Raw genomic sequence first — 12,059 nt, 5'->3', positions numbered from 1 at the left:
TATCATCCAGTCTGGATGTGTTTTTCACTCATGGAGATATTATGCCTCAGTCAGCATGACCGTATTTACTACGGCAAAACCACATTTTATTTTTTTTTAAATATTTTAGGAAGTACGGTATTTTACCGTATTTTAAAAATACGGTAGAATCCTGCATTTACAAAATACGGTAATAAACTGGCAGCTGTGGTTGCCAGAATTTTACCGTATATCAAAAATACGGTAAAATCCTGCATTTAGCAAATACGGTAAAAAACTGGCAGCTGTGGTTGCCAGAATTTTACCGTATTTTAAAAATACGGTAAAATCCTGCATTTAGCAAATACGGTAAAAAACTGGCAGCTGTGGTTGCCAGAATTTTACCGTATTTTAAAAATACGGTAGAATCCTGCATTTAGCAAATACGGTAAAAAACTGGCAGCTGTGGTTGCCAGAATTTTACCGTATTTTAAAAATACGGTAAAATCCTGCATTTAGCAAATACGGTAAAAAACTGGCAGCTGTGGTTGCCAGAATTTTACCGTATTTTAAAAATACGGTAAAATCCTGCATTTAGCAAATACGGTAAAAAACTGGCAGCTGTGGTTGCCAGAATTTTACCGTATATTAAAAATACGGTAAAATCCTGCATTTAGCAAATACGGTAAAAAACTGGCAGCTGTGGTTGCCAGAATTTTACCGTATTTTAGAAATACAGTAAAAAACTGGCAGCTTTGGTTGCCAGAATTTTACCGTATTTTAGAAATACGGTAAAAAACTGGCAGTTTTGGTTGCCAGAAGTTTACCGTATAAAGACGGTAAACTTCTGGCAACTCAGCTGCCAGTTTTTTACCGTAAAATGAGGCCGTTTTTTTTTACAGTGTGGGTCTCGTGCCTCCAACGATTCATCAGTCAATAATCGAGTCTGATAAATGTGTTGGATTTGTGGGCTTTGTGGCAATAAATGATTGCTACACATCCTGTTAAATAAACAGCATACTGTGTTTGTAGTTTGCAGTTTGAATGTTCTGGAAAAAAAAATAAAATGAAAAATGCATTTTTTGTTTTTGTTTCAGGTAGTAGCCAGAAAGACATCAATAGAGGAGTAACGAGCAGCATAAAGAAAGCTAAATAAGATTGTAGTCCAACTGTTTAATTTGTTTTACTATCTGCTCTATCTTGTTTTGTATCTTTATTTGCTTTTATTCTGCTTTTATTTTCCTTCTATTGTATCACCTAATTCACCAGTTAAAATTGTGTTGGGAATCATCTGAATAGGTCAACAACAGAAAAAACAATGGACCTGATTTTTCTGAAGAGTGGTGTTATTCAAACTCCATGGAAAACCTCAGGTGATCCCAGTTCCTAAGATTAGCAAACCAGGGCAGTTAAAAGACTTGAGACATGTTGAATTAACATCACTTATTCTGAAGTATCTGAGAGAAAGGTGGAAATTATTTTTGTCATATAAGAACTTGTGCATGGTTTTGATAAACATCTTAAGTTTAATTTAAACAGTGCTGCCATTGTGAAATAGGGACAGAGGGACAGAGAATTTATCTTCTTTGCAAACTAAACTCGTTCTCTTTCAGTTATCCTGTCTTAATTTTGTCAGTCATTTAAGTTTATTTTTTCTGATTTATCTGTTAGTTGTACAATCTGGCAATCAAAGACAGAAATAGCTTGAACAACATTGTAAAATTTTAGATCATCAGTGTGAAACAGAGATAACTTTATATCTTCTGCAACCAATAAATAGTTTAGAAGGCCGGAAGTATCTCAGCCTCTCTGGGACATGGTCTGGTGGTAGATCTTTTTTTTGCTCTGACACCAGAAAGTTCTCTTTCGCTCCCAGGTCATCATATCGTTTATAAGAGGAACCGCCACTTTAAATCTTTTATTCATTCTGAGATCAAGCCTTTAAACTGTGTAGGGTTATGTTAGGATTGTGAAATATTATCAAAATGACTGCTTGTATGTTGTGAATATGTGTAATATCTGTTATATAACATTGCAAACATGCTGCTATGACAAATTGCAACTAGTGAGGTTAATAAATAATTTAATCAAATTGATTCAAATTAATTACTATGAGATCTTCTAGGAAATCAAAGCAGCTACAACACAACTTGTGTCAAATAGCCTGAAGCATTTAGAACTGCATTGGGTTGGGACTAATTGTGAGAAGATTCCTAGATTCCTAGAAACTTCTAGTCAAACAATGACTCTGAATGGACATAATCCACAGTCTGAAGACTCTGCTCTGTAATACTGTGCCAGATAGAACCACAGTGACACAAACAGGCAGCGTTAGCAGCACAGATGCTGCTAGAAACACTCACATTATTATACATCAACCAGAGGAGGCGCTTTAAGACCACATATTGATTGATAGTGTTTTACAGATTACAGCACAGCAATGCCACATCCTCACATTTGATACTTAAAAAAATTTAAACATTTTTAACATGACAAAGAAGTACTTGTATCAAACTTTTGTTGAAGTAAATTTGTAAAGATTTTAACCTTGATGAACCACAATGAAAATTGTCTATGGCCAGAATTTCAGAATTTTAGCTTTTTTAAGCTTTTTGTCCTTCTTGTAAAATACATAAAATGCTAACAGAACATAGAAAATAAATAATATAGCCACTCAAGACATAAAACAAGATAGCTACCCTGCAAATGCCAATGGTTCATGATCATAGTTGGTTATTTTTTTAGTTTATTTTAGGTTTCCATTGCCCCTTTGCAAAGTGAGTTCTTGATTTTAATTATTGATTATTTTTTTCAAATCAGCTTCTGAATTTTGATCCAGCATTAATTATTATTATATTATTAATTATTTATTAGGATTAAAGATAACCAAATATTTTTCCAGGCTTTAGTTCAAAGTCAGCTGTTATCTGTTAGAAGTAAAACAAATTATAATTAAATGAGAATCATAAATGTATGTTACATTAAACAGCTTAAGTATTTCAACAGTCAATAACTCTTTATATGATTGATAAAGATTATCGCTAAGTCTAGTCAAGACTACAGTGATACAAACAAGCAACAGAGCTGTACTGAACACATGTGATAGAAAATGAGCAGAGGAAGGGCTCTAAACTTGTTTAATGAATTATTTGCAAAAATATATGAATGAAATGTTGGTGTATAACCAAAAACAAAAATATTTCAGAATAAGAAACACCATGTACATATCACTTGATATATCTGATAGTTGTATAATGTTTGAACACATTTTTTAACCCATTGTAACAAAGGTTCTAAAACAGAGCAATAGCTCACATCGGGGATTTCCAGGCGTCTATTCAAGATGTGTTTTCCTTACTTCAACAATGAGCTTTACTAAAGTTTCCAAATAAGTTTATTTAGATTTAAACAGATAAACAGTCTCAAACGTAGTGAGTTGTTTTTGTGTAAAAGTAAACCTAAAATTTGAAGGAAGATTACAAAGTTAAATTCAGAGGGCCCCAACAAAAAAGAGATAATTTCCTGTTTTTTTCTTATTCAACATGTTGTTTAAAAAATGAAATATTATTGGTTAGTTATTTTGAACTAAAGAGGTGCCTTTTTAAGAGTTGCTTTATGTGACGAAAATAATCCTGGATTATAAGAACAATTACAGAATCTATTTTATAGCCATCTAAACTTTTTATTAGAATTGTTCATAAAACATTATACTCTGTAATAGTTTTTTTTAACATAGTTTTAGAGTCTATCCTATAATTTGGAACTAGTTGTTTGAAATGTATACATTTGAATAAAAGTAGAATATTACACTTGAAGCATCAAGAGGTTCAAGAATAACAAAAACAAAATAAAAATAAAACTTTTTAAGAAAATCAGGATGAGTTCTGTTTATTTCCCAGGAGGAGGAGTTGATGCAAATATTTTTCTTTTACATGTCTGAGAGACTTAAAGACCTGCAGCAGATCAGAGAAAAACAGATTTCAGACCGATCAGAGACATATGGCTGCTACAATGATCAGACCTCATCAGGTTTTGATTGCTTTTCTAATCCTGACAGTTAACTGGACAGGTAAGAACAGAGGACCCAAATAAGAAACCTTTTAATCAGTAAATACAAAATCCAAGTAGTTCACATCCTAATGATGTGTTTATCTGCAGGCACTGATGGTCAAACACTGACTGAGTCTGAACCAGTGGTTAAAAGACCTAGAGAATCTCACAGACTGACCTGCACATATTCTGGGTTTGGGGGCCACTACTGGAATGCTTGGATCAGACAGGCAGCTGGGAAAGGACTGGAGTGGATTGCTCTCATCAACGATGGCAGCAGCAGCATCTACTACTCTGATTCAGTCCGAAACCGTTTCACCATCTCCAGAGAGAACAGCAGAAATTAGGTTTATCTGCAGATGAACAGTCTGACAGCTGGAGATTCTGCTGTTTATTACTGTGCTCGGTAGACACAGTGACACAGAAAGCAGAAACACTGTACAAAAACTTCTCAGTGGATAAACAGTTTTAAGAAGAAGACACCAAGGGGGGAGCCCTGACACCTTATCTATATAACAAAAAAATATTTAGTTGTATCTGATATCTGAGGGATTCCAGAAGGGTTAAGCTGGAGATATAACTATGATGTATTTTAATTCTTTGATTTCAGAACATTAAAATATATGTTTTACAAAGATGTTTTAGACTTTGACAGATTTATTTGTCCGTTTGTTTGCACAAGTGTAAAACAAAAAGAAATTTATTTTGGAACAGCTCTGGACAATTTCATCTTTTTTAAAAGTGCAGCCTTGAAAAATAGTAAAAAAAATATATATACATATATATATATATATATATATATATATATATATATATATATATATATATATATATATATATATATATATATATATATATATATATATATATATATATTTTATATATATATATATATATATATATATATATATATATATATATATATATATATATATATATATATATATGTATATATGTATAATATAAAATGTACCGCTATCCTGCTTTAATCTTCCCCAGAACTGATCTCTGATCTGTCTGTAACATAAACATCTGACTGTAAATTTAAAGTTTTAACATTTTAATATAAGGATAAAATATACCAAACATGATAAAATACAATACAATAACCCATTTTACAAAATATTTAGCAGTGTAATGGCAGTGGGGAAGAAACTGTTGTGGAATCTGCTGGACCTGCATCCAATGCTTCGAAGCCTCTTCCCAGAGAGCAACAGGGAGAACAGTCCATGGTTTTGTTTAAGTACTTAAATGTTTAGAACAAGTCAGAATATATCACTTATATGATGCATTGATGCAGGGGATCACACACACACACACACACAGACCCACCCACACACACACACACACACACACACACGGCTAACCCCACTGAAATATTAAGTGTGCACCCTCAATACGCCAGCAGGTAACCAAGAACAGCTTGTGTGTTTTAAGTTAATGGAGCTACTGGGCTCAGCACGAGTGTATTGGTCCTCACAAGCATAGTATAACAGGAATGTATGTGTGGCACGCAAGTTAGAGGTTGTTTTAAGTGACGAGGTGGATTCGTCACAGTCACAATAACCATGACAGGAAATTTTCATACCCTACAACAGGGATGTTCTTCTGGCAAACGGGTAGATAAATAAGGATCTCACTGAATTTGGTGGAAGCTGCACCTCACTCGTTACGTTTGCCATCGTCCCTCTAATTGTCTGCACCTGCACATTGGGCACAGAAGCTTGTAAAAGTGCAGTATTTTCAGAGCCCCAAGACCATAAAATTCTGAGACGCTGATTGGCCATTAAATTATTAAATTCACCTAGCAATAGTACATGATTGGCAGATTCTCTGCACATGTGGGGCAGTCTAATCAGAGCCCCAAGACAGAGACGGTAGGAGTCTGTCTGTGGAAATCCACAAATTAATGACAGTAGATAGGGAAATGTAGTTTATATAATTTGTTTTGCTTATAGGTACACACTCTAGAGAATAAAACTGACATTTATGAGTTAATTTCTAAAAAATATATTTTACGTTTCTCTCTTCTTATCAGGGAGGGCGGTGCCCCAGCGCCCCCTATTGGCCGGCCGCCGCTGGCCCACTGTATCTGTAAAGTCTCTCTTTATAGATGTCATAGTGAACCAGGAGTCTCGTCTTTCTCCACCTGCGTTCAGCTTTTCGACACTCCCTTTTTTCACTTCTAACTGCTGGAGCACTTCTCCAAGGAGATTTTTTCTTTCCGGAAAAGACTTTCACTTTAATTGGAGCAACGCAGCTAATGATGTCTGAGACTTTAGACTAAAAGTTATCTACTAGCTCATCTACTGAGTTGCAGCCCAAGGTTGTAGTAGCAGATTAAGCTTGAATAAAAGTTTCTGTGGCATTTTCCTTAAAGGTGCGTTTTCTAATGATGTCCCTTTGGCTAAATGAGTCACTGGAAATGATGCCCTCAAAGGTAACAGAAAAGTGATCAGATAGGGCAACATCAGTAACACTGACTTTAGAAATCTTCAGACCTTTAGTGATGATCAAGTCTAAAATATGTCCCTGTTTGTGCGTTGGTTGCTTAACATGTTGAGTTTCTAAGTGTGTCACACAGTTCTTTTGCACTTCTGTCTTCAGTGTTGTCAACGTGAATGTTAAAGTCTCCCACAATAATTAAACAGTCATAATCAACACATATCACAGACAGGAGGTCACTAAAATAATGTAAAAAGTTTGATGTGGACTTAGGAGGCCTGTAAACATTTAGAAATATAGTTCATACCGGGCTCTTTACCTGCAGAGCCAAATGTTTGAAAGAGTAAAATTTTACCAAATTCAAATGTTGCAAGGTTTTTACATTTCCATCTAAACTATGTGAAACTATGAAAGTATTACAACATTATCGTCTGGCAAATAACATTGACATTACTCTGTAGTTAATATATATATATATATATATATATATATATATATATATATATATATATTAGTGCTGTCAATCGATTAAATTTTTTTAATCGCGATTAATCGCATCAATGCCTGAGTTAACTCGCGATTAATCGCATTTTAATCGCACATTTTTTTCCTGATTGAAAATCATTTAAATACTCTCGATGACATACAAAAAAATACATACAGGCTAGGTTTGTGCCAATGTTCTTTTTTTAAAATGAAAACAGGTCACAGATACTGATTTATGCCAAAAATAACAAATATGTAGCCAAAAAAAAGGCCCTGAAAACAGGCTGATGTAAAAGAAAGTCTTTACAGTTAATACAGTCTTTTGAACAAAGACAAGCATTTTACCCTACTGCTATAAAATGTAGTACAGTTAACATTAGATGTTAATTAACCAAGATAATAATGAACAATTTTCAATCAATACATCAAAATCAATAGACCGACATCACTAGATGGTCTATGCTCTAGAAAGTTACTTTTCAGGCTCTTAACAAAAGTGAGAACACACACGCACCCACCCACCCACACACACACACACACACACACACACACACACACACACACACACACACGATACCGACCTGTGGCGTACACACACAGCAAGAGTGCCGTAGCAGATTCCATTTCACCTCAGTAATCTGTTTTCTCAGCGTATTTCAGGTTGCTACTACTTACCAGACACTCAACTTGTTTGTTGGTGGTGGGGCATAAAGAAAAGGCACTAGCGTCACCCAGTGTATGAGCGTCTTTTTCCCTTGAGGAGCTCCGCTCTTGAAGCCTATGAGAAATGCATAGACTGGGGGAAAATAGCCCCGCCTTCCCGCAGGCTGCAGCGGGATGTACTTGGAAAATTGTACCATAAAACCACATAGCGTTAATCTCACGTTAAAAAAATTATCGCCGTTAAAATGGCCTCGCGTTAACGCGATAATAACGCGATAATTTTGACAGCACTAATATATATATATATATATATGTATATGTATATATATATATATGTATATATATATATATATATATATATATATATGTATATGTATATATATATATATATATATATATATATATATATATATATATATATATATGTATATATATATATATATATATATATATATATATATATATATATATATATATATATATATATATATATATATGAACAAACACACTCTACTGGTTGTGTGTTGCAGCAACACATGAAGGTGGAAATCGTGTTCTAATCAAATGGTCAAACAGTTAATTCTGCACATACATAGAATAAACTCACCACAACTTCCATTCAAAATATAAGAGTTTATCAACAAAAAATCATTCAGCTTCTTGTCAAACATATTTCAGTGTAAAACTCTTGACTAAAAACTAGTTTATCTTGAGTGTGTATGTCACTCCATCTCGGTGGGGACTTGTGTTGTTTTGCACCAGCTAAGAGTCCCCTGCTGGTAAGGTAGGTGTGTGTGTGTGTGTGTGTGTGTGTGTGTGTGGCCATGTCTTTAATACCTGGTGGGGACAATTTCCTAGGAACATGCTACATTTTGGGGACTCATAGGTACTTATGGGGACCAACAACTGGTCCCCATAAGGAAAGTTTCTCTTCTTGGGGTGGGGGTTAGGTTTAGGACTAAGGTGTGAATTGAGTTTAGGTTAGGTTTAGGGATAGGTATGTGTCGGTAATGGTTAGGGTTAGGGCAAGGGTCATGGTTAGGCCATATAAATTAGTGGGAAATGAATGGAAGTCAATGGAAGGTCCCCACAAGGATATTGTGACACAAGGTGTTTTTGTGTGTGTGTGTGTGTGTGTGTGTGTGTGTGTGTGTGTGTGTGTGTGGGTGTGTGTGGGTGGCTGTGTGGGTGTCCTTACATTTCTATCCATGCAGGGTCCCATCGTCGGGAGCACACTCACTGCAGGGGGTCCAAAATCGGAGTGGGGCCCAAAATGCTGGGCCCCAATCCGATTTCAATTCAAATGTGCTCAGCAGCCCCCCCTGATGCTGCCATCGGTCTGTGACAGTGTACGTCACTTCCGCAAATGCGCAAAGCATTTAGGGTAGTTAGCGCCATTTATGTGGTGAAGAGACAGCAGCAACGAAGAAAAGAAAACTAACAGAGAGAAGAAGTGTTCTAGTTGCTTCCTTTGGAAATAATGGGACACTGGTGCTGCGTCAAAGGATGCAATAGTAATTCTAAACAGAAAACAGCAGATGGGGCCGTACGGTTTTTCGTATTCCCCACTTGGAAAAAAAAATATGGACCGCAGACAGAGGACTTAACAAAGAGGCGTCGGGCTGCATGGGTCGCTGCTGTAAGAAGGAAAGACATCACGTTCCATAAAATATCCCCTCATGCTCGTGTTTGCTCTCGGCATTTTCACAAAGGTAAGTCCTTATAAATATACACTAATAGAAATCAACACGCTGAAATGGTTTGCTTATAAAGTTGCAGGAGTTCATGTAAACATACTGAAACATGCTGTGGAAGAGAAGCGGAAAGTGATGTGTTTTTTTTATTTCTTTTTTAGACCGCTAAAATTTAATAAATAATGCATTCTCTGTATATAATCATTTACACAATCTGCAATACAAATATTTATTTTTAATGAATAAATATATATAGAAACACTGTACATGTAAAACCACTGTATATATAAAAACACTGTACATACCCACTCGTCAGCCAACTCACTGTATTTACTCATCCTGTGCAATCTACTTAAGTTTATTTATTATAATCCTTTGTTCGTCCTGTAAGCTTTTCAGTTTATTTATTTACCTCTGGCCTTACTAGTCCGATGTACTTGTGCTGTTTCGGTATAGCAAATTTCACCACTGTGGGAAACATAAGCATATCTTATTTTATAACACATCTAATCTAATGGGCTCTGTTATTAAGGTGCTTTATATAGTGTGTTGAATAGATGTGTAAAACACTCAACCTTTCATCTACTTTACAGGTCAACCCGCATATGAGATGATGGAGACTGACCCAGACTGGGCTCCATCCCTGCATCTGGGCCACACTGACATCAGACCAACAGACACAGAACGCTCTTTAAGACATGGTTATCGGGAACAGCTGAAAAAGAATGCCCTGCAAGCAACTGAAACGGGGCTCCATCAGGCTCATGAAATCCTTGAGCAACAGGATGAAGTTACAGATGAGGCGACAGAGAACCCTAACCAGCAACAGACTGACACGCAGAAGGCTGCTGAAAACGTTGGCCGGCCAAACACCAAGGATGACACAGAAGGTGGTCGTCAGGAAGGACAGACAGAATGTAACCTGTGTCTGCTCAGGTGTGCAGAGATGAACCGTCTTTTGGAAGAAAACAGAGAGCTGCGGCGTGAACTTGCTGAGCTGCGGATCTCTGATGGCTTCTTTGGAGACAGTAATGAAAAAGTCAAGTACTATACGGGTCTACCAAACTTGGCAACCTTTATGGCTTTGTTTAATTTTCTGCTGCCTCTCATGTCTGCTCAAAACAAAATTCTCAGTCCATTTCAAATGCTTCTGCTAACCTTCATGCGTCTGAGATTGGATCTGCCCTCAAAACACCTTGCTTATCTCTTCCGTGTTTCACCAAAGACTGTGTACAGAACATTCAATGAAATGGTGTCATTTTTATATGCAAATCTGAAGCGTGCTATTATGTGGCCAGATAGAGACACCTTGCACAAAATTATGCCTCATCAGTTTGTGGAGGCCTTTGGACATAGAGTCACAGTGATTATTGACTGTTTTGAAATTTTCACAGAGAAACCTGCTAATTTGAAGGCACGTGCCCAGATGTTTTCCTCCTACAAGCACAATCATACCATGAAGTATTTAATAGGCATAACACCCAATGGAGCTATATGTTTCTTATCAAAAGGGTGGGGTGGGCGTACAAGTGACAAACATATCACCTTGAACAGTGGCTTTCTTAACATGTTGTTGCCTGGGGATATTGTGTTAGCTGACAGAGGTTTTGATATACAGGAAAATGTTGGCATGCTGTGTGCGGAGGTCAAGCTTCCAGCCTTCACAAAGGTGCGCTGTCAGCTGGATGCTAAGGATGTAGAAGAAACAAGGAAGATTGCACATCTAAGAATTCATGTCGAAAGGGTGATTGGAAATGTTTGTCAGAAATACAAAATATTAACTGGAACCATACCCATAAACATGCTATTAACATGTGAAGGCGAAGAAGTCACTTTTTTGGACAAGATTGTCACTGTCTGTTGTGCCCTTACAAATCATTGCCCTACTGTAGTGTAAAAATGAAAGCCAGATCATGTGCTGTTTCAACTTTATTCTTCTTTTCACACCAATAGAATTTTGCTTTTTTTAAAGTTAACTTTTTTTTTTACTTTTGAGAAATAACAGCAAAAAAAAAATGTGGGTTTCACCACCACTTCAAATATTAACAATGTTTCTGAAGTTGTAAAAATGTGTGTACAATAAAGAGTGGAGTTTGAAATTTGAAACAAGCGTTTTTATTTTCTTCTCAATGAAGCAGAGAATTTATGAAAATGCAACACAAAATCTCAAATACATAGATAATGTCAGTGAAAACAGGCCTGGGTAAAGTGAACAGCAAATACAGTGTGCAACTTATCAATGTGCAAAAATTATGACCAGTGTTTTCGTTCGGCCTGATGAGCAGCACAAAATACTTTAATAACTGCAGCTATCTGTGCAACTGATAGCTGCATCAGCCTTGTCCCTGACTTATGACGATCTTAGACTTTTTTCCTTTTTTCTACTGTTTGTTGTTTTATCTGTGGTTTGACATGTTTTCACCTGAGTTCCTCCAGGTGCAGCAATCTCTTGAAGAACCTCCTGTCTTCTAACCAGAGTGAAATAGTTACTCACAAGTTCTGGAAGGCACACACAGTTAAAAAATTGATGCGCCTTTTTAAGGAGAGCACTCCAAAGCTGTGCGTCTGGCAAAATACACACCACAGCACATTCCTTTTGTGTCCACAAAACAAAATCACAGTACTTTGAGTGTGTAACAAATATTTGGGTCTGAACTTGTGTGTAATATGGATGGTGCTTTTTAAGCTGCAGCTTTTCATCCAGTTTTTCCAAACAAAAGCACTTGTCGCCACTGTTGCATGCCTCCTCGATGATGCTGTTTC

The 12,059-nt window shown here is 36.3% G+C and overlaps 1 protein-coding gene across 1 annotated transcript; it reads left to right on the top strand.

Annotated features, from left to right (window-relative positions):
• Nucleotides 1-10,082: 10,082 nt before the first annotated feature.
• On the top strand, nucleotides 10,083-11,296 carry LOC119781749. Its single transcript, XM_038282288.1, has 2 exons — nucleotides 10,083-10,886; nucleotides 10,921-11,296. The coding sequence occupies exons 1-2, from the start codon at nucleotides 10,243-10,245 to the stop codon at nucleotides 10,994-10,996; spliced, it is 720 nt and encodes a 239-aa protein (XP_038138216.1). The 5' UTR covers nucleotides 10,083-10,242; the 3' UTR covers nucleotides 10,997-11,296.
• Nucleotides 11,297-12,059: the final 763 nt, after the last annotated feature.

This window comes from Cyprinodon tularosa, unplaced genomic scaffold (assembly GCF_016077235.1).
Source record: "Cyprinodon tularosa strain WSP-4 unplaced genomic scaffold, ASM1607723v1 ctg181, whole genome shotgun sequence".
In the NCBI taxonomy this organism is placed as follows: Eukaryota; Metazoa; Chordata; class Actinopteri; order Cyprinodontiformes; family Cyprinodontidae; genus Cyprinodon; species Cyprinodon tularosa.
Note: the sequence above shows the minus strand (reverse complement) of the source record. Positions and strands in the feature narration are given on the sequence as shown.